The 24,354-nt window shown below is 37.8% G+C and overlaps 1 protein-coding gene across 1 annotated transcript in view; it reads right to left on the bottom strand.

The window, feature by feature from the left end:
* Positions 1–24,354, bottom strand: part of Adgb (androglobin) — a 112,275-nt gene that overhangs the window by 66,144 nt on the left and 21,777 nt on the right. Inside the window, exons 3-8 of the mRNA XM_038339465.1 lie at positions 21,932–22,024; positions 19,119–19,190; positions 18,078–18,287; positions 11,058–11,197; positions 8,614–8,700; positions 7,190–7,437 (exon numbers count right to left, since the gene is read on the bottom strand). Of these exons, the coding sequence (XP_038195393.1) occupies positions 7,190–7,437; positions 8,614–8,700; positions 11,058–11,197; positions 18,078–18,287; positions 19,119–19,190; positions 21,932–22,024 (850 nt within the window). The remainder of the gene's footprint in view (positions 1–7,189; positions 7,438–8,613; positions 8,701–11,057; positions 11,198–18,077; positions 18,288–19,118; positions 19,191–21,931; positions 22,025–24,354) is intronic.

Consider the following 24,354-nt stretch of genomic DNA (forward strand, 5'->3'; position numbering starts at 1 on the left):
GGTTACAGCACAAGCTCAAGCTAATCTATCTTTAAAAGAATCCAGGGGAAACAAGCACAGCTGCTCTTAGTTGGAAAGTAAAAGTTACGAAACTTGGCAATCTCTTCCAAACTCAGAAAATGCTCTCCTTACAATCCTACAAAAGCATATTCTAGTTTTGCCAGACTTTGATCCTTTGACATATTTTTTTTTGAGACAGGGTTTCCCTGTAGTTTCTAGAACCTATCCTGGAACTAGCTCTTGTAGACCAGGCTGGCCTCGAACTCAGAGATCCGCCTGCCTCTGCCTCCCGAGTGCTGGGATTAAAGGCATGCGCCACCACTGCCCGGCCTGACATATATTTTTTGACTCTTGCTAAGTTATAAAACATAAGTTAATTTGTAGGCCATACATTTGTGTATCTAATATTTCTGGCAATTTTTTGGTCAGATATTAGAAGGGTCTGATTTATATATTAAAACCTAGGCGTTTTTCATTAATGTCACAATCTGAATCCAAGTTTCTCTTTAAGTTACATTTTGAATTTAGTTGGTCAGAAAATTGTCCAACATTTAAAGATTGTTCTATCAGCAGATATTGAGGGGAAGAATAATACAGTGGTTAAATGGGTGAACTCTGAAAATCAACTTCCTGGATTTGCAAACCCACGTCCAACTCATTTGGAGTTGTTCCAAAATATCACAGCCAGTGCCAATAGGCTTCCCATCTGTGGGGGCAAAGGTCTACAGAGGGCATTCTCAGAAGAACTGTATACTTGATAATGAGCAGTGACGAGAACTTACCCTCTTGTTTGATTTTATGAATGGGAACTCCTAGTGCAATTAATCTGTTTTCAACAAAACATAAGAGATGAGGTGTGGCGCTTGTATGTGTGTGAAAGTGCACATCACAAAGGTCTTAGAACTTGAACTAGGTGCAATTATTAAATAGTTTGGGTCATGGTTTTTGTAAAGTATTAAATACATATGTACAGGAAGGCTGAAATGGGTATCTAGTGTTCAGAGCAGTAAAATTTGACAGAGGTTAGCTACTGTCCACCAGAGGGAGTCCTCCTTCTCTAAAACATCTAGCCAAACTGTCTTTCCAAATCCCTTAGTTAGATAGGGTCAACTGTGATTGAAAGGAATACAAACAGAAGTGATCAATGAGTTTGGCCCTTAAAAATCTCAACCATAATCATCCCATCTCTTCTCCCACTTCTCCTGGCAAAGAGCTTCAGAATCCACACAATTAAAGGCGTCAGACAGGACAATACAGTTTGAAAGAATTCCTGACAGTCATAAATAACCTTAATTCTTGTAATTAAAACAATAAAATGTACTGTTTGAATCATTTGTAAGTTGCATTCATAAATACATTTACTTTGAAAATAACAAACTGGGAGGGGGACCCTTAAATGTCACATAGTTATTAGCATGTAGTAGATTGTAGTAGATATTACAGAAATGTAAGCACACATATGAAAAACCATGCATAAATATCTAAAGAACTTTTGTCACCTTCATTTATCTTATTTATAGAATTTTAAAGCTATGAATGCCATTTCATTGTAATTACAGCTGTGTTAAACATTAATTTCCAAAAAAAAAAAATAGTAAGACATAGGTTTTATATTAAATTTTCCATGCTTTCTCAGAGCTAGGTACAGCATATTGTATTTCTGTTGTCAAACTGAATACAAATAGTGTAGAAATCAAGTCATTCTTTCACGTAGGAACTTAATCTAGAAGTCAAGTACCTTTTGAAAACTCAGGGTCCATCTCCGAGCTGCTACAAATGAAACTAAAGCAGCCGACTGAAGGGAATGCATCTTCCAAAGCCACTTAAAATTAACTGCATAGGAAAAGGATGTCTACACAGGCACTCTCACGCTCTTATTCATGTCAGATGACATCCATCCTGTAGAGCTCAGCGGAAACCAGGGTTCTGTCTTAAGCACTTTTCAGAATTAAAACAGTCATCATGAATATGCTGAAACGTGATATACCAACAGATGAAAACTTCAGATTTTAACTCTGAGAACACTCTTAGACGCTGCTGTGGTGATGAAGAAGAGAGGGAACCTGGCTGATGAGGGGCTCTCTCACTAGCCTGGTACTCCTCCACCCAGTGTTGAAGCAGAGATCTGACTATAGACAGAGCTCACAGACCCAACCTGCATCATATTCGGCATATTCATGAATTCCTTGGTCTTGTTGCTGTTGCTGTTTGATTTGATACTTGGGGTTTTTGTTTGTTTGTTTGTCTGTCTGTTTGTTTGTTTAAGACAGGATCTCACTGCGTAGCACTGGTTGGCCTGGAACTCACTATGTAGATAATGCTACTCTCGAATCCCCAAATCCACCTGCCTCTGCCTCTGTAGTGCTGGGATTAAAAGTGTATGTCACCGTGAGCGTATCATGAGTTCTAAGGCAAGGGGTGTTATTTCTTTTACTTTGACAAAAAAGTTATTTTTAAAAGATGAAGTGTTGCTCATGGCAATTTTGCTTTTGTTTTCATCCCCTAACAACATACAAACCCATCATTTACACGGAGGAGCTGAAGTTGGCAGGAAAACTTGAACATGCTTACTTAGACATGTCAAAAGAGAAAGTGTACTTTTCTACGTTCCGACATTTTCCATCAGCTTAGGCACAGACTAAGGTAGTTACTGTAAGAGACTGAGAGCTTACAATCTGACAAGGACTGCATAGAGTATTGAACATCAGATGAGGGTCTCGAACCATGGAGTGAAAATTTGAATTTTTCCTTCTCCTTCTCTCCATCCTTATTCCTCTTCTTCCCAAGGTCTTTTGCATCTGCTTTCTCTGACACATTAAGAAAAAATGGTAAATCTTTTATCTAGAAAACCTCAGGCTGTGCTACATATTCAGCCAGTGTGTCCTAAGAAGGTTAAAACTTAAATGTAAAACTGTACTTAATATAAAAAATGTAAAATAGTACTTAAATGTAAAACTACAGCCTTGCTTTCTCCCAAAATGAAATCTCCTCTTATTAATACCACATTAAATGAGAGAAAACAATTCTAAAAATTAACATGGGCTGTGAAATCTGGGAAGAATTTATTTAACTGGGCAGTTAATATTATGCATAACAATTAAATTATTATATCCAGTTTTATGTTGCATACGGAGAGTGATTTGAATGCATTTGTGTGCTGGGAGCATGAGTACCTGTGGAGCACAAGTACACACACAGGAGGTTGCTGGTGTCCTTTTCTCACGTCCTACCCTACTCCCTTGAGACAGAGTCCTCTCTCTCTCTCTCTCTCTCTCTCTCTCTCTCTCTCTCTCTCTCTCTCTCACTGAACCTGGAACCTACTATTTCAGCTAGACTTGTTGGCTAGCAAACTCCATACATCTTCCTGACTCTGCCCCCAACAGTGCTAGGGTTACACAGGCAGCCCCATGCTCTCTATGTGGATGTTGGGGATCTAGACTCAGATCCTGGAGATCTAGACTCAGATCCTGGGGCTCTAGACTCAGATACTCATGCTGGACTGAAAGTGCTCTTAACCAGGCAGCTATTTCTTCAGCCCCTTGAATATATTTTATTTATATTTAATTGCAGTGTCAGGTTAATTTTCTCATCTTAAAATGAAAACAAACAAGAACAGCAAAGCATACATTACAAGTTTAGTTCTATCTAAACAGGACCTTCTTAATTTACCCTCCTTGGGGACTTTAGCTGGAACAAATACCATTTTCTTTCAGTAAAGCATCCTCTTGTGGTGATGAAATCCAACAATGCCTACAAACCAACCACCTGTTTCCAGTATGGCTTGTGCAATAAACCATCTACCGAGCTGTGCCCTCCATTTGAATTTTCACTCATGAGCACAGTTCCATGAAAAGACTTTAATTTTTTTTTAAATGTGAAGTATTGTTTTTTTTTTGCCTAATAAGTCTCTTCAATTTGGAATGAGAGTTTAGATTATTTACATCAACAGCTAAATTTATAACCCTCATTGGTCGCCTGATCACTTTTTTAAAAAGAGTGCAGTTATTAAAAATATGACCTCAAATATTTCTGATGTCTCTTAGCATAGAAAATAAACCTGTCTCATGGTGTTTAGAATAGATTTAAAATATATGTTAGACATGTTATAAACTTCAAATGTAGGCTGAGCTGTTTGAGAACTTTAAGTATTAAAAACTAGGATAATAAAGTTTTATTTTTTTATAAATACTGACACAACTTAAGCTAATTTGTGCAGCAATATGTGATTTCAGTTACAATTTTAAAACTGAACTTTACTTTCAAACTCCTATTTAGAATTTTATTTATAATATATCCCATAAAAACATGTAAATAAGCCGGGCGGTGGTGGCGCACGCCTTTAATCCCAGCACTCGGGAGGCAGAGGCAGGCGGATCTCTGAGTTCGAGGCCAGCCTGGTCTACAAGAGCTAGCTCCAGGACAGGCTCTAGAAACTACAGGGAAACCCTGTCTCAAAAAACCAAAAAAAAAAAAAAAAAAAAAAAAGAAAAGAAAAGAAAAAACATGTAAATAAAAATGGCTTAGTGTTTACCACTAGACTAATATGTCATCTGTCATTCAATTCCATGATTTTGTTAGCCTCACTATAAATAACTTATCAGATGAATGTTACTGGATATTATTCTTCCCTAGTTTTACAAATATCACCACATTGCTATTGAATTTCAACCAAGTCTCCATCTCCCATTCTCAACCTCATTCTCAGCTCATGGCCAGGCTCCTAGAACCATAGACTATTCAAATCTTTGTGTCATAAATCCTCACCCTCTTCCGGACCAAGCTTGTCTACCTCCTACCCTTTTGTCTGTTCACCCCGTGGCTACATGGCCTGTGCCTGCACATTGGAAAGAAGGAGCACTTGTTCCCATAGCTGAAAGAACTCAGCCGTTCTATGTGGTTCCTGGGAAGATCCATCTTAAATCAGAGCCTTGGTGTCAGTTTCTTGAAAAGGGAGAAAGAATGGAATCCACCACACACTAGAGAGCTACCCTGGGAACTGTCACACACTAGAGAGCTACCCTGGGAAGTTCTCCCTCATTAAATTTACCGATATAGATTCTGTGTATCTCATGCTATTATCAGCTTCCCATTTATTGCTCTGTTGTTATTCAAAGCCAAATTTCTCGCAGACTTGGCTGTACATTATATCTCTTCCTGTTTCTTTGGCTCTCTTCCACAGGTTTCCATATGCTCCGTTCCCAATGTCCACTAACTCCCACAACCAACAGTCTAGTGGAGAAACTGAGTGAACAGCACAGTTCACCTCACTATAAAATTTTAGACAGCCTTTCTTATTCTTGAAGAAACTTTCCCCCCTTGATTTCAAGGCTAGCCCACTCGTCTTTTCTTGCCCCACTTTTCCAGCTACTCTTTTCTCTCCCTCATAGTCAGTCATTGGTACCAATTCTCAGATCTTTATCATCTCTGGACTCAGTTCCTACCTCTTAGTCCATGATGTATTCTTGAGAAATATCACAGTACACCTGTGAAAGTCTCCTAAATACACAGCTTGGGACTTTTGATATTAAAAGTTCAATGATTATCTTTAAGGCATTTCAGATTAAATATGACCAAAATCATTCTCTTTTTTTTTTTAAGATTTATTTATTTATTACATATACAGTGTTCTGCTTGCATGTATACTTGCAGGCCAGAAGAGGGCACCAGATCTCATTACAGATGGTTGTGAGCCACCATGTGGTTGCTGGGAATTGAATTCAGGACCCCTGGAAGAGGGGTCAGTGCTCTTAACCTCTGAGCCATCTCTCCAGCCCAACCAAAATCATTCTATAGTGCCCTAGGTAGACCTCACCAGCTATCCAGTTTTACAACTCAGAATTCCATAAATTGTGCAAACCAAGTTCTACTCTTTTCTAATTACTTTTTTTTCCTTCTTGAATCAGTCTTCTTATTTTTCAACCTCAGGTTAGCATAGCTTCGTTTTTATTAGTCAGTGTTTCCCACTGGACCATCAGGTTCAGAAGGTGGGTTTTTTTCACATCTGTTTCTGTTTACCATGTTTATCACTAATTCCTAGAAAATTACCTGTACTTTTGTCAGCAAAGAGTATATTTAGGTGAGTATTAATGATTGGATACCTGAGTATTAACTTGTAAAACATCATAAAGGACTTCTAGAAGAAAATTAATTGAAAATATACTGAAAAAAATAAATCCACTCACATTTCTTTGTTGCTTATTTTCATTGAAATAGGCCTGAGTGGACATACATTGTTCATGCCTCTGATCTTGATATATTTTTGAAGATATAAAAAATTTTTCTGTATAATAATGGTAACATATACTGGCAGATAAGATCTTTTATCAATTTTTCTTTTCCTTTTTAGATCTGGGAATCAAACTTAAAGCCTTGCCTATGCTAGACAAATGTTATAGCACTGAGTTATAACCTTTGGATTCTTAAGACAGGGTCTCACCATAACTCACATGACTGCCTAAGCTGGCTACAATTTGTGATCTCCTGTCTCTCTCACTCCTTAGTTAGAAACAATCTTGATAAAGAATAATTCTGACAAAATGTTAATGCTTTATAAAACATAAAGTATCTGAAGGAACATTTAATGGAAATATACAGAAAAACCTAAGTACTTCCTAGTAGATTTAATTCTACTTCACAAGCAGTTTCTTCATATACATAATTATAAAATAATTCAATAGACACAGAACAAGCAATTATTCAATCAACTTTTCATCTTGAAAATAGAAATAACTTTATACTTTGTAAAAATAATTTGAAATTATTTTTCTTCAGATTGGAACCACCATCTTATAATAGACTTAATTTATGTAGCCTATGCTCCTACCACATTCTCTGAAAACGTGATACGAGCATAGGCTACGTAAAAAGTCAGTTTCCTACTTCACTGTGGGGGTCCAGCCCACTCTACACATAAATATGAAAGAGATATCCTAGTAGGGATTAGACTTCAGTATCTTGCCTCTTTCTAACACAACAGGAATTTAATGTCAGCAAAATTGAAAGTCGCCTTTGATATTTACTGAAAGGGAGGTAACGAGGCAATAATTATCTGCAGTTCACATCACTGAGAATTCTAAAATTCAAAGAGAGAGTTAAGAAATGGTAGCAACACCAAAAAAGCATCATTAGCTTCAACAGAGCCTGTAAGGCATCTCAGTCATGGCCTGGTGCACGACTCCCCATATCTTACCCTTGGCAGATTTGTCGCCTTTCTCTGGAGCCTTCAGGGTCGTAAGGGAACCTTCCAATTTGAAATCCTTCCCCTCTTTCACTTCCTTTCCATCCTTCACTTCCTTGGCATCCTTTGTCTCTTTCCCGGGTTCCTTCAGTTTGTTGTCTACCGTTGTGATTTTGCTTTCAGAACTGGGATCTTCTGTGAGCTTAAACTCGGGCAATATTTCCTTCAAGAGCTCCCAAACTCTGTCCACATACCCTGGACTTAGAGGAAAAACATTGGCATTAATTCTCAGATGCCTGTTTTCTACCTGACATCGAGAAGCTAGTAACAGACTGGCTAACTTCTTAGTTTATTAGACTAATTTCATTTGCTACCTCAACTTTATTTATTTTGCCAAGCACAGCAGGCAAAAAAAAAAAAATCACTAAAGACAACTGTGGAGTGAATGCGACCTACAGAGCAAGCTGTGTTAATTTGTCCTCTCATGATACCTATTTGCCTTCCCACCTGAAACAACTCAAATCTTTTTCCCTTGTCCTGACATTTCCCTAACAATAATGTTTTTTCCTGAGATGCTATAGGATCTTAGGTTCCGAGTTATCTATTTAAGTACCTGGAGTCTCCCAGTATGTGTGAATATACCTATCAAAAAGCTACACTTCCTTCAGAAGGTGGGGAGGGTTGAGCTTTGAGCACAGGGCTGACAGGGACTGCTAAAGCAGAAGGGTGAGCTCTGTGGAGGATGGAGCTGCTGTGGCATACTGCAGGAAGGTATGGGATCAGACTTGTGTAGCATATGTGAGGATGTTCCCATAGAGCACTGCTGTACAGTTGTCATGTTCGTCCGACTCCAGCATCTGAGCCTCACTGACATTTTGAGTTGCACTACAAGGACTAGAACGGAAGAAAGGCTTGTCTGTACAACATGGCAGACTGGCCTTCTGTGCGCTGGGTGCATGAATCTTGCAGGTAGAAAAACACAAACAGATTTTGCTTGATTGCTTGATTTATAATTAGTCTGTCCTTGATTCAACAGGGAATCTTGTGAGTTATTCTGCTTTATAAGGAGGAATAATTTACCCTAAAACTCCCAAGGAATTTTAAAAACTATAAAATGCTATGCTACCAAACATTTTGTAAAAACATGGCCATTCTTGCAATGTTCTTAAAGAATATTATAAAGAAATGTTGGAAAGAAAGAAAAAAAATTATATGAGAAACTTAGTCTTTAGACCTAGTGGAGAGGGGTTGATAAAATAGCTCAGTAGGCAAAAGATGCTTGCTGCTAGGCCTGATGACCTAATTTTAATCCCTGGAGCCCTCACGCTCTCTTCTGACATCCACATATATACCTTGGCACACCACTCCATATCCCCCCAATAAACAAAGAAACAAATAATTAGTAAATGTTTCTTTAAGAAAAAATAAAAACCTACTGAAGAGGAATGACTTCAGGCAACCACCCAGTAAGTGCATGGATAATTGTGAATTCTCCCAGCTCTCGCCTCTGAGCTACATGGATGCTGAAAGGAAATGCATGGTGCTATAGTTATCAACGATTAGAAACAAGTAGCAGTAAATAAAGACTAGGAAACACTCTACATAGCATCATGGTAATCAATGTAGGGGATCATACCGGCTGCACATCACGGAGTAATGGAATGCTATCTCACAAGCCAGATGCTTTTAATTTGTTTACAAAAAGGCATAAGTAGACCCAATACTAAGCTTTCCAATGTATTTTGAAATCATGAATATATGATTTTTGTTGTTTTCTTTTAATAAAGGAGTCCCATATTAGGAACTATGTTTTTAAAAGTTCTTCTATTAATTTCCTAAATATAAAACATGTTCATATTAAATAGTGTAAAATTTTGTTAACTCATTTCTATGCTCTGTGTGTGAATGTCTTCTCTTCAAAGTGGAGAAGTTTTACCATTGCAACTGCAGAGATTATGTGGAGATGTCCATGAGGTGACTCAAGATAAATATGAGGAATCCTTAGCAAAACTTTGACAGTGGAAGAGAAAACAGAAATATATTGTCCATCCTGCAAAGGAGTAGACGTGGCAGTATGACATAGTCGGTGGTTGTCTTTGGCCAAATGCCATGCTCTGCTTTGGTCTGTCTGCCTATGAGTGCTTTCCATGGGTGGTTAGTGTGTTTGTATGTCTATTCGTCTATGTAGAGAAATATCATAGCCCCTTCCACCCCAGAGTGAAGGCACAGTCTTCCCTGTGCCAAGCATGGTGCTAATGAAGCTGACTGACCAACACACATCCTTGTACTTGGAAAGAATTCACAGCTTGTCAGTGGCGTAGCCACTGTTTATAGGTTCACACTGGCTTCTTTAATGGGTTATGAATCCTGATGCCTCTACATTTCTCAAAGACAACCTAAATCTGGTCTGTGCTTCACTGTCTCCCCTAAATGCCTCTGGTAATTTCATTTTATGAGTGACTTTGCAAGCCTTATGGAAATGATACTCTTTTCGTTCCATATTCCACATGGGTATGTAAATCACTACAACATATTAGGTTTGTCTGTGGAATGCTAAGCCTCCCATATAAAATCAAATCTGAGATGAATTTACAGAAAAATATGAAGGACATCGTGTGAGGCAGTTTCTACTAGAAATCTGTAAAAAATGTCCTCTACTTATTAGTCTTTTCTTTTCAAGCTGGCTTTGTCTATTCATTTTAAAAGAATAACTCTATTAATAGTCATGTTCTTAATGAATTCCACTGAGCCATGGCTTTACAGCAAATGAAGTATTGCCGCAGCTATCCGGGTCATCTATTCAATGTTTTGCCAGCCTTTCAGGTCCAATTCTCAGGAACTTGAAGAGCATTAGACTTGTGTTTTCCCCAAACAGACAGACATAATTGCCACTTTTGAAATGGAGGACTGAAAGCTGAGTGAAACAAATTATCAGTAGAAACTGAGGATTAGCAAGAAAAATGAGGAGGCTGACAGTAGCGGTGGCTGTTTGGTTAGGTAGTCTTGAGAGACAAAAGAAAGGCCAGTCAAAGGGATAGCTACACAAAGCAGCCCTGGCATCTCAATGGTATTGCTAATGCTTCTGAGGGAAGAGGAGGGGCTGGGCTTTGAGCACAGGTTGACGGGAGGAGGGTGAGGTCTGTGGAGGATGGAGCTTCTATGGCACACTGCAGGAGGTTATGGGATCAGGCTCCTGCAGCGAGAGTGAGGATGGCCCCACTGAGTTGTGCAGATGCCAAGCACATCTACTCCAGTATTTGAGCCCTGTTTTCACTGAGTTATCCCGAAAGGACCAGATGGAAGAAAGACCTGCCTGTAAGAGCATGGCAGACTTGTTTGTTGAGTGCAACATCTTGTAGGTAGATAAATATAAACACATTTTGCAAACATACTGAAGTAAAGGAGTTTTCATCATGATGAAAGGGGCTAAAGGGAACAAAAGCCTGAAGCCTATTTTGGCATCCTTCTGATGAGTTCAGATCTTTCTAAGGTTTATACAGTATTGCTGCATACACAGATTCTAAAACATTAATTGGATCTTAGTATATATTATTCATCATTTAGATGATTTAATATTTTCCCCTAATAAACAATTTACCTCACTAGCATGAAACATTTTCCCTGATATACTTTCGATTCCTAGTAAGGAAGCATTGAGAATAGAATAATTTTTGAGTGTTCTTTCTAGGGATGATTTTGTCCTTTACCCAGTTAAGCCAATACTTCAAACCAGTGCCTTAGTCACCTTAATTTTTATACTTCGAAGTTTACATTGATTACAAGAAAAAAAATTCCTTGAATTAAAGTGTTAAAGGCTCTCAGCATGGATGTAGGCGCCCTTTATTTTCATATAAATACAAGATAGTTTTTCATTACATACTCAACATTTGCCAGTTTAATGATGGCTTTAGACAGCAGCATTGGCCAGAGTTCAAACTCATAGGTTGTAGTTGGAAGCAATAGATTGTTATCTTCATCAAATGGAAAAAAGTCATCAATAGTTATCTTTCTCCAGCAACCCTAAACATGAGAAGAAAGCAATGCAATGTCAGAGGTAATGTCATCAGTGATTTATAGTGTTCTCCCCCTCAGACATTACTGCATATTTCTGCTCATTTTTGTTAAACAAACAAACAAAAACCTGGTGTTAACATCTTATGTTAGAAAGCTAAGATACAGGTTTCAGAACTAATCTGGTTGACTACTTTAGCTTCTGAAATAAATTATAATAGTATAACTATAGTGATATCAATACTGTTCCTTCTATTAGAGGTCTTATAAGCATATTGCAAAGTAAATAAATTTCAAATAACAGAAAACATGATTCAACCAGAAATAAGATTGCACATAATATACTTTGCTTTCTCATAGTACAAATTCTTTTACTATCACTTTAATACTTACTACTGATCCAGACACGTGCTTACTAATCTTAGCCTTCCAATCCCATATTTTCAGTACTCCTAGTCAATGATCTAATTTTCAACAAGAAATAAATTAATAATTTCTTTAATCAAACCATTATATATTTAACTAAAAGCTATTCATTTCATAATTGAAAGCATGAAACAAGCCAGCTCAAATTATAATTGTTTTTGTTTTAGCTTACATGCCTAGATTCTTATGAATTCATTCTCATGTTAACAAATATTTTCAAAACTAACATCAGGCATTGTGAGCCCCATAATATTCATAGTGGCATGATGCTATTGCCATTAAAAATATGGTCTTGTGGGGAAGGCCTATATATATATATGTGTGTGTGTGTGTGTGTGTGTGTGTGTATAATATATAAATGATATTTATTAATAATATATAAGTCGGTATATTCATTTATATTATTATATTGTCATGTTATATTATTTTTATATATGAGTATATATGAATAATATAAAACATAGTATATTCAAAACATTCTAGGACCAGAGGAAAAATGCAACTCATTTTGCTAGAGGGAAGTCATGAGTAAGTGAAATACTTTCTTGTACAGTGCTCCTAACTCTGATTTCAATATTAACTTATGTAATAATTTGTATCTGTCTCTTTCTTCCTCCATAGATGGAGAAGGGCAGGACAGAGTTAAAGGTTAAAGGTTAAAGGCACCCCACTTCCACTCATGTAACTTTAAGTGAAATAACAACAATAAATTCACAGAGAAATAAGGTAGATACAAGAAGACAAAAAAGGCAGGCTCACTGTGATGGCTATTTTTTTGTATGAAAATTCATTTTTTGTTTTTTTATTCATTTTTACTCATTTTACATTACAGCCACAGTTCTAATTTTAGATATCAACTTGACACAGCCTAGAACTACCTGGAAAGAGGGTGTCAGTGAGGGATGGTCCAAATCAGGCTAGCCTGTGGGGGAACTTTTACTGCCAGCTAACGTGGCGGTACCATTCCCTGTTTCGAACCATGGATTATGCACGGAGAAAGCTAGCTGGACCAAAGTATCTACACATTTCTTTCTTTCTTCCTTTCTTCCTTTTTCCTTCCTTCCTTTCTTCCTTCCTTCCTTCCTTCCTTCCTTCCTTCCTTTCATTTCTTGGCTATATGGATATGACATGACTTGCTGCTGTCATATCCTGTTTTGGCTTCCATGCAACTACAAGCTATAATCTGTAAAATTTGCAAGTCAAATAAACCATTCTCCCCTATGTTGCTTTCTGCCAGGATAATTTATTGCAAACACAGAGATGAAATTAGGGCACTTATGGGGAAAGAAAGTGGTCACCAAGCAGCACAGTGGGGAGCAGTGTGAAGTCATCATTTAGAGTACAAAGTCTCTGCTTCAGATGATGGGAATTTCAGGAAATAAGTAATGACAGTGTTCACAAACTGTGAAAGTGCTCGATGCCAACTTAATCTTACCCTTTAATGGTTAAAACAGTGTGTCGAATTGGCACATTTTGCCACAATAAAGAAAGAGCAGCGGTAGATCCCCTCCCACACTTTGATTGCAAACCATGTTTCGAAATGGCCAGCTGCATTCCCATGAAAGAAGAATTTTAAACTATCCTCAGTAATTATTCTAAAGCAGTTCAACGGTACCTTCTCTTGTCAGATGCTCAGAGATATTTTCCAACTTAGAATGCTTATAGGACTGTGCACATTACATTGTATGCAATTATATTTCAAAAAGACTATTGCATGAAAAGTTTATTATAACACAGGATGAGCATTCAGTTTTGTGTACATTTTTGAAGTATAATTTGACTAGATTTTACTTGTCCTCCTGGTAATGTTTTGGTTCACTGATATTATACTTTGGTTGACCCCCTTCCTCAGTCATTTCTACTATTTGTGTATATATAGGTAATTTCTATAGATGGTTATTTTGCCCTCAAAAAGTATGTTGAAATTTTAATAGTCAATATATTAGTACTAGGGGTGTGGCTTTTGGGAGGCGATTAAATTATAAGGGTTGTGGGTTCATGAAACTACTTGTATCCTTATAAATGAATATTTTAGCTCTCTTGTGTCATATGAGGTTATGCAATCATCTGGTTACTTGCACTTTCAGCAATTTCTGTTTTTGGTAAGTTACACAGTATATCAAAGTATATAGTGTTTTATTATAGCAGTTTAAATAAATATAAGTATGTGAAAATAGAATTTAAGAACTCATCATTGAATGCTAAATTATTTTTGGCTTTGCTATTTTATGATTTTATTTAAATCATATATTAAATATTGAAATTTTTATTAGCATCCTATCATTTCTTTAAAAATCTCATTTAAAAAAATTTTTAAATCTACTTCTAAAGAGGTGTCCTCTGTGATCATTGACCTCCATTGTCAACACATCTAGACTTAGAGTCACCTGGGAACTTAGTTAGGCATTCCTGTGAATGTGTTAAAGAGGATGCTTCCAAAGAAGATGAATGACCAGACCCACCCTCATATAGGTGGTAGTAAATGGGAAGTCTGGGTAGCATCAAAGAGGGGAAAGGGAGAAGCCAACCAAAGACAGGATTCCCTTTCTCTGTTTGCTGACCCATCATGACATGGTCTGCTTTGTTCCACCATACCCTCCTGCCAGTGGGCTGAGCCCTCTGGAATAGTGAACTAAAGTAAATTGTTCCTCCTGTAATCACTTCTGCCACTATTTCTCTTGCTGTGATGCAAATAAAAGCAATATAGATTTATAAGTATAAATTACTGAAATTAAAACTAAAAATATAAATTATAAAAATATTTTAGTATATTATCACATTCAAATTTTAGTACTTTCCACAATTAAGTTCTAGGTAAATGGCTATCCATTTATGCTGTCTTCCTTCTATAAGCATGATGAAAGCATAATACATTATTTAAATTAATAGTATGAGTTACAAGGAAATAATCCAAGAAATAAGTTATCATTTGAAAGATATTTCAGCAAATAGTTGAGTGATCAAAACTGTATAGACTGGGCTGGATCTGACTTTACCCTGCACCTCCACTAGCATTCTATGCTTAGCACCTACATCAGTCAACTGACAACAGCCTGTAACTCTAGTTCCAAAACATCTTATGCCCTCTTCTGACCACCATGGGCACTTGCACACACATGCACACACATGCACACACACACACACACACACACACACACACAAAGAGACAGACAGACAGACAGACAGACAGACAGACAGACAGAGAGAGAGACAGAGATAGACAGAGACAGAGGGAGAGGCACAAACACAACTAAAAATAAAAAAAAAATCTTTAAGAATTTTTTGATGAAGTTCTCAAGATATTCAGAAACTATTTAAGAAAACTATCTCAGAAAGGGGAGATATGTGAAGGTTCTGAGATGGTGACTAGGTATTTAGATGCCAATTCAAGTGATAAAATGTTGATATTAAGAGCTATGTAAAGCTTTTTGTGTATATTTTAATATCTGGAAATATATACTGAGTATATGCAGAAACAACAACAACAAAAAGACAGAAAAACTGAAACAGAATCCCAAAGAACACTCAAGGAAACACAGAAAGTCAGAAGAGTTAAACGAATTTTAAAATAAGAATGGTAACAAAGAGTAAAATGGCAAATCAATCTGTGATTCTATCTAGTATAAATGACTTTTAAACTCAAATTAAAAGGAGTAATTTGAATATACTTATCAAAATGAACATTTTCACATTCATAACAGAGTAATTTCACTTGCAGAAATACTAGAGAAAAAAAAACACCATTCTATTGGACAAGACCTACACACAAGGCTACTCATGAGCAGTCTTGTTTGTATAGGTTAGAAACTGGCCATAGCCTAAGCATTAATTAATGGAAATTTAATATAAATTTGTGTACATTCGCATATATGTCCACAGAATAGTGTGTATAGAATGTACAAGAATATATCATCATAGATAATGCCCATGATTAAATGAGTGGGCAGTTTATAGAACTGCATCATTTGAGCATTATGGTGTACAGTATGTCTAGGTATGCTTATAAGAACATAGGAAGCTGGGCGATGGTGGTGCATGCCTTTAACCCAGCACATGGGAGGCAGAGACAGGCAAATCTCTGTGAGTTCAAGGCCTGCCTGCTCTACAGAGTGAGTTCCAGGATAGGCTCCAAAGGTACAGAGAAACCCTGCCTCAAAAACAAAACAAAAACAACAGCAAAAAACAGGAAAATGCAGGAAAAATATCTGAATCATTGGCTGTGGTTGTCTAAATATACTAATATTACAACGAATTCTGATTTTCTATATTGACTATATTAATAGTATTTGAATTTTCCCACTAAAAGCATATATAATAATAATAAACTTTAAATGTAGCATTTCTTTGGGGGATATAGTAACCAAGTAATAAAAAAAACATTTGTTATTATTGTTCAATAATATTTTTTAACCCGTTTTGGAATTCACTCTGTAGACTAGGCTGGCTTCAAGCTCATAGAGACCCGCCTGCCTCTCTTTGCAAAGTGCTGGGATTAAAGTCATGCGCCACCACTGCCCAGCTCATTGTTTAATATCTTGAATGCATTGTTTATTAAATTTAATTAATAAAAATATCATTGAGAACTTATTTTAAAAGCAGGGTTGTGAGTGTTGCGTGGTAGTGGATACGGCTATCTTGGCAGATGGGAGATGAGGACAGGACAATCCAAGGCCATCCTACATAGTGAGTTCAAGGCCAGCCAGTGCAAAGAGACTCAGTCTCAAAAACAACGCAGCAGAAACAGAACAATATTGCTGCCTCTGCTCCCAGGTGAATTCAGCTGGTTGGTCCAGGAGAGGGGTGGGGCATGGGAAGCAGGGGTGTGAAGTCCCCACATGTTTGTGCTGCAGTTTTACTGTACCTCTAGAAACCCTGAATTAGATAGTGTGAACGAACCAATAAATCTCAGTGAAGAATAAAATCGAAAACATTTTCACATAAGTACATTGATAAAAACTGAGGGGGATTATTGGCCTCCATGTGTGTGTTTTCTGCTTATCAGAGGGAAATGAAAGCACAGAGGCAGGGGGAGGCTGCCTACTACACGCTGTACTGCAAGTGGGGAACAATAGCTAAATTGCTTCCCTCTCTCCTCTTGGGAGCCAAAGCAGCACGGAAATTGGAAAGTACTCGGAAAGATGTAGTGTGTCCCTGCATCCTGTCATTATAGTCAGATGGAAGAGAAAACCAATCTCTCGCCTTTATGCACTTTTCTCAGTGCAGCCGGTACGTTTTCTCTTTGGCTGATGTCAAAGAACATTGTACAACTAGCTGAGAATCCAGGCTGAATGATGTGAACACTTTGTTGAGAAATAATATCCTGGTGTGAAAATCACAATTAATTACTTGCTTGATGGTCCAGTACTGGGGCTTTACAGTTCGACAAGCACTCTACTATTTAACCATATGCTTAATCAGGTTTTTTTTTTTTTAATCTGTTTCTTTGTTTAACTTTTTATTTTGAGAAATTGCCCACACTAGCCTTGAACCTAAACAGTAGCCCAGACAGGCCTTGAATTTCAGGCCCTCCTGCTTTTAGCCTCTTGAGTCTGGGGGATGACTGGCCTGTATCACTAAAGTCGGCTTTGAAAAAAATCAGAATCTTCAATATTAGAGGCCCCTAGGAAATGGGTTGTCTTCAAGAAGTCATGTGAGAAAGGGCTCTGAGAAACCCCTGAGAAGGAGGAAGGGAATCTCTGTAACAAGGCAGGGAAATGAAGTCCTTCTGGGATTGAAAAACAGGCATCATAGCAGAGAGGAGAGGACAAAGGACAGGGACAGCAATGGGGTGCAAAATCGCGTCTGCAGCACCTCACGCTGGTCAGCAGAAGGGAGCCAAGCAGTCTCCTTAGGATCATGTTTCCAAATCTTTGTAGGGTGAAGCAAAGGATGGGGAAGTATGAATGCTCCATGAGAACTGAAAGAGAATTTTCAAAATCAAAAGGTAAATGGTTTGGGTCGGGAAATGGATGAGAAGGGGATGGGGGGATATCTTGTCAGAAAGCATTTACTCCGGTCATGCGCACACACCTGTGTGGATCCACCCTCCCTGCTTGGGGTTGCTTAGAAAGAGGTAGAAGTTCTGCCCTCGCTGAGAAACGACAGACTTCTTCTATCAACTGGAAAAAATAACAGACTTCTTCTATCAACTGGAAAAAATAAGTAGCCATTAATGTGTAGCACGCTGGTACAAACAACCCATGTGGAAATCGCTGAGTTTCAGGGTTTCCTCGCTGAGCAGCACCCCTGCAAGCTGCTCTTCGGCTGAGACCCATGAAGAACCACTGGAAATCGCTGAACTCCATGTTCATTCTGGCTGTCCAGTCCCGCTCTTACCGTATCCCATAGAAGGCAAACCTTCCTACAGAAAATCTGAGATTGCCCAAGCGCACTAAATACAGAGGGGTTTTTTTGTTTGTTTGTTTTTTTAAATTTTAAATGCACGGCAGCTTGAAGGACTTACCATCCAGTAAAGCTTCACGACATACTTCCCGTAGCTGTTAAACAAAGGCATGTGGCCCTTCACGGCCTTGCAGAGAGAGTATATGTGTTCCCAGGGCTTCCAGAGAAGCGTAGGAGGCTCTCCTGAATTTCCTTTATTGTAATTGTGCAGTATCCCTCCATTGAAGATCTTCCACACGGCGTAGATTTCACTGATAATCCACCTCATAAGCTGAACACAAAACAACAAAAGCTACTACTATTGATAGGTTGATTTTTTTAAAGGTGAGTACTGAAGTTTTAAGTGAGATATGACAAAAATATGTATCTAAGAGTAATAATTTTGCATTTAGTATATATATATATATATATATATATATATATATATATATATATATATATATCATTTTGATTTCTGTGCTACAGAAAAAAATACCATGAGTTTTTTTCCATGAGATAGAGCAGCAATAGAAATTAAAAGGCCTAACATGACACTGACCTTGAGTTAGCAGAGTGTATATATGTAATATATATATATATATATACATATATATAGTGTATATGCATTGAATCACTAAATTTACATCCTATAAATTCATAAATAAATATAATTTTTAATTGACAGCTATACTTCAAAGAAGTTAGAAAAATAAAATATAAAAACCCCATGAAATTCGTGACTTAAAGCTGGGCAAGAGGGAGTTGCCAATGGCTGTCCAGAAAGTATTTATGTAGACAGGCCTGGGAGACATTCTTTTTTTATTATTATTTTTCCATTCAATTATTTACACTTCCTTCCCTCCTCCCAATCCCCTCCCACTCCCCCACATCCCCTCCTCTTTCTCCCACCCTGCTTGAGAGAGGGCAGGGAACCCTGCCTGTGGGAAGTCCAAGGCCCTCCCCTCTACAACCAGGCATAGGGAGCTGTGCATCCATATAGACTAGGGTTCCAAAAAGCCAGAACATGCCGTAAAAACAAGTCCCAGTGCCTTTATCAATGGCTTCTCAATCAGCCCTGGGAAACATTCTTCAATGGAGCAGTGGGCCCTGTGGCCCCACCTACCTCGCTGCAGAGCAAATGCTCATTTGGTGAAAACAAGTCAAACGTGATTTCATTTTTCACAACTACAGGAGGCTGAAATTAAAAATGTAGACATAGCTATTTATTTAGTTTTTTTTTTTTAAGTAAAAGAAACCTAACTTATTCAGTTTTGTGGGTGAAATTGTCTCCAGGGAAAAGCACACAAATTGCTAATCTAACACCAAAAGTCCAGAATGATAAAATCAACTCCAGAACATTCCAGATCACCACACTTAATTAAACCAAGAACAAATACATTGAGTCCTCTATCAGACTGACTCAGAGGCGGCTAATGCCTGGAAAGACTCTAGCCTTTAAAGTCGAAGGCTGAGATTCCATCACAGCAGGTGCACAGCGTTTACAATAAAACCCTTGATCTTGGAAAGCAGCACACAAGGCCATTCCTCCAGAGGAATCAAACTATTTGTCTGAGCATCAGGACTCCTTCTCAGCAGGAAAGGGGACCCCTTTTTGGTGTTGCGGAGGTGTGTGGGGGGACCTGAAAGGAAGAGTGCCGACCAGGCGTTTGTTTACAGGCAACTGTGGCTCCCGAGCGAGGAAGTGGGGTCATGGCACTGTGACCTTTCTTTAAACAATTTCACTGAAAAGCATACATAGGAGCAACATTATACAGACTCAGTAGGCTATTTAGGTATAAGCATGCACACACACACACATATATATGCATATAACAGCAACTATTAAAAAGAGAGGTGCATGGAAGCATTTAGTGAAAGGAAAGGGAAGGGTGAAACGCTGCAGTTTACAAAAGAAAAGGAAAAAATGAGATTAGCTTCATGAAACAGTTGGAGGGAAGGAAGCGGTCAGACCAAATCTCATATAAGAATGTCATTATTTTATGGAATTGTTTCTGTTTGCTTTAACCTTACTTATGAGTATACTTAATGATTCTTATTGTGAGTCTATGCATGAAATCTTGAAGCCCCTATTCTAGGTATATCTTTAGTTAGACTTTCGCTCTGGAAGCTCTGGGCTTCACTCTAGGATGACCCATCAAGAGCAGAACCTCTGTGGAGGAGCAGTAGCCGTGTGCAGACTGATGGCCAGCTATGATGCCTAGAGATGGAGAGGTTAACAGGGAAGACTGAATTGATTTCTAGTACAGATGTACCTCAGACCCACCGTCTATTAAAACGTAGAGGAAATTGTTCTTTTTTTAAAAAAAATATTTATTTATTTATTTATTATGTATACAATATTCTGTCTGTGTGTATGTCTGCAGGCCAGAAGAGGGCACCAGACCTCATTACAGATGGTTGTGAGCCACCATGTGGTTGCCGGGAATTGAACTCAGGACCTTTGGAAGAGCAGGCAATGCTCTTAACCACTGAGCCATCTCTCCAGCCCAGAAATTGTTCTTAAAACATTTATTTATTCAATATATAAAACCATTTTTACATGGACCATCTATGATGAATTTAAAGTAAACAGAATAAGATTTATTAAAATACCTATCAATGTCAAGTGCATTATGTGAACAGCAGAAAATTTATATTCATGTCAATGTTGCTCGAAATTAAAATTGATTTAGAAGCTTGTTTTGTGCATAATGGATTTATTTGAAACGTCTTACAAGGAAGCATTCGAAAGACCCTGTGGCTTCAGTGAATCACTTTGGATGTAGATACAGCTTTGTTTTCAGTTAGTAAGAGGACTGACTTACATTTGCCTGCATTAGTACCAACACTGATGAAGGCTAACTACATTGTGTGGAAAAAGACTCAAAAGACTACAAATGCATACAAGAATCGGCTCCATTACAAGCTATTTGACTGGTACTAATTAATTTGCCCTACTGGTGTCCCATGCATTCAATGAAAACAGTAAGAAATTCAGCAAGGGAAAAAACATTAGAGATAATTAAAACCCTGCAGACAAGAAATACTCTCAAATTAATGTGGCTATTAATGTGTTAGACCAAAGCTTATAGAGTTCTGAAGTGTGTGAGAGCTGTTTGAAACGAAGGTGTCTCCGCAAATGTATGATTCAGCTGACTGAGCATGGAGTCTAGAAACAGAGACAGGCTTTGGAAGACGCTTGGAGGATTCCTGGAAGATGGGAACCCATGTGCAAATCTCTTGGACTGGAAAATTAATTCTAATAAACACTGGAGGAACGAGACCTTCACGCCCCTGGGATTTCACACTGAGATGCAGAGTGGAACAAATCAGCTAGTCAGAAATAACAAATAACATGTTTGGCTACAATTTGACATTTTGGATAGAAATAGAAAAATGAAGCCTGTAGATCAAAACATAGTAATCTCTTTCAAATCTATACAAGAATGTGCGTGTCCATGTATGTGTGCTGCGACACTTGGGTGGGATGTGTGGAGAGAAGAGAGCCCTCAGTCACTTTCTGAGTTTTGAGTCAGAGTTTTACCTTTAGCTGATATGCACTTATTCAGCTAAGCTGGTTGGCGAGTGAGCCTCAGAGATCAGCCTGTGTCTCTCTCTTTAGTGCTGCATTTACAAGCCCATGCTGCCACATTTGGCTTTTTAAAATGGGTTCTGGTTATGGAACCCATACCCTCATGCTTGCACAGAATGCATCTGACCAGCCGAGCCATCTCCATAGTCCCAACAAGAAAGGAATTACTAAAATATACTGACAAATATTAATTTCTGAGTTAGAAGCTAAAAAGCAATTACTATTTTGCTGTAAATCACAGGAAAAACACTGTAAATTACTTGAAGAATGCAAACTTTGGTCACAAAGATATTCTACTCTTCTAGGTAATAAGTATTTCATTCAATAGTGAAAACAATTCTTACTCGGCTGAATATAAAATCTTGTGGACGTTTCCAGGAAAAGACTTTCAAGGATGGTGGTAATTCAATCTTTCCTTCAGGGTCTTCAAAAAAGTGCTAGATGAAAAAAAATTAAATTGAACTTTTTAATGTGGCTTTATTATAATAAAAATTCCATCTTAATAAAGACCAACTAATACAAATGTTAGATCAGTATAGAAGAGTTTGTATAGTAATGTATGCCTGTTTGACTTCAGAAAGGCCTTGTGGAATATTTGAATACCGAAAGTCAAACTGGCTAGGGAAGCAAATAGGATACCTGCAGCTGTTTACCTCCCAGTCCTCCAAATCAAACCCACGAGTGTCAGTGCCAGCTGTGCAGCAGACTACCTGCTGTGGCCTCTGTCCATCTTTGTCTCTATTTCCAGGGCAATAAATAGATCCTGGTGTAATGCCCTGCTTTACTTCATCCTGTGGACGCCTGTGAACTCCTTAGCGCCTCCTCCTAGACCATCCTCATTCCTAAGTGTCAGCTCACTATTCTAGAAACACATTTTACCCCCAGTAGTCACACTTATCAAAACCCCAGGAGAATTTCCTGCCATACAACACTCTTCTAAGAACCAGAGAGGGCAAAAGATATTAAAAACCAAAAATGCTTACCCAACAAAGAAGAAAACAGGCACCTGCACCTGGAATTACAATCTTCCAAAACCTACATGCCTATACACCAGCATAAAACCACAATCAATAACAGCCAGGAAAATATGTCTCTGCTACAGCCCAGCCACCCTTACAGCAGCCCCTGAATATTGCAACATAGCTGAATCATAAGACAAAAACCTAAAAATAGACTTTATGAATATAATAGAGGTCCCTAAAGAGGAAATGAATATATCCTTTAGAGAGATCTATGAACACACAAGAAGTAGACAGAAATGAATAAAACAGATCAAGACCTGAAAGTAGAAACAGAATTAATAAAGAAAAGTCAAACTAGAGAAATCTGAAATTAAAAAATTTAGGAACTCAAATAGGAACCTCAGAGGCAAGCCTTGATAACAGAATAAAAGATATGGAAGAGAGAATTTCAGGCATTGAAGACATTGTAGAGGAAATGGATACTGTGGTCAAAGAAAATGTTAAATCCCAAAAACTCCTGCACAAAATGTCAAGGAAATCTGGGACAGAAAACACCAAATCTAAGAATAATATAAATACTGAAAGGAGAAGAAATCCAAAGTGAAGGTAGGGAAAATATTATCAACAAAATCATAGAAAATAACTCTCCTAAGCTAAAAAATGAGCTGCCTATAAGGTACAAGAAGGGTACTGAACACCAAATAGACTGGCCAGAAAAGAAAGTTCCTTGGCACATAATAGTTAAAACTCTAAGAGTACAGAACATAAAACCTTCAAGAGAAAAGACCAAGTAACACACAAAGGCTAGAATTATACCTGACTTCTCAACAGAGACTCACAAAGCCACAAGGGCTTGAATAGATGTTACACTCTAAGACACCACAGATGCCAACCCAGACTACCATGCCCAGCAAAATTATAGAAGCAATAGATAGAAAAACAAGGCATTCTATGGTAAAACCTAATTTAAGTAATATTTATCTGCCAATTCAGTCCTATGGAAGGTGTTAGGAAAAAACTCAAACCTAAAGGGATTAGCCACTTCTAAGAAAACACAAGGAATGAACAATCCCAGACCAGCAAATCAAAAGAGAGAAAACACACACACACCTGAAAACAACAGCAAAATAAAAGGAATTAACAAACTGTACTCATTGATATCTCTCAACATCAATGATCTCTATTGCCCAATAAAAAGACAGAGACTAACAGAATGGATGTGAAAACAGGATCCATCTTTCTGCTGTACCCAAGAACACATCTTAACAGCAAGGAGAGAATTCACCTCAGGATAAAGGGGTGATAAAAGATCTTCCAAGCAAATGGACCTAAGAAGCAAGCTGGTGTAGCCATTTTAATATCTGATGAGACTTTAAACTAAAACTAATCAGAAGAGGTAGGGAAGGACACTACATACTAATTAAGGAAATATCCACTAAAAGGACATCGCAATTCTTAACATTCATGCCTAAGACAACAGGGAACGCAAGTTCACAAAAGAAACACTATTACAGCTTAAATCACATATTGATCCCCGTACAGTGAAAGTTGGTGACTTCAAGACACAATTCTCACCAATGACAGTTCATCCAGACAAAAACTAAAAAGAGAAATACTGGAGCTAACTGACATTATAAATCAAATAAATCTAACAAATATTTATAGAACATTTTACACAAACACAAAAGAATATACCTTCTCATAACCTCATCGAACTTTCTCCAAAACTAACTACAAACTTGAACACAAACAAAGTCTCAACAGATAAAAGAAAATCAAAATAACACCCTGTACCCTATCTAGCC

Source organism: Arvicola amphibius, chromosome 8 (genome assembly GCF_903992535.2).
Source record: "Arvicola amphibius chromosome 8, mArvAmp1.2, whole genome shotgun sequence".
NCBI lineage: Eukaryota > Metazoa > Chordata > Mammalia > Rodentia > Cricetidae > Arvicola > Arvicola amphibius.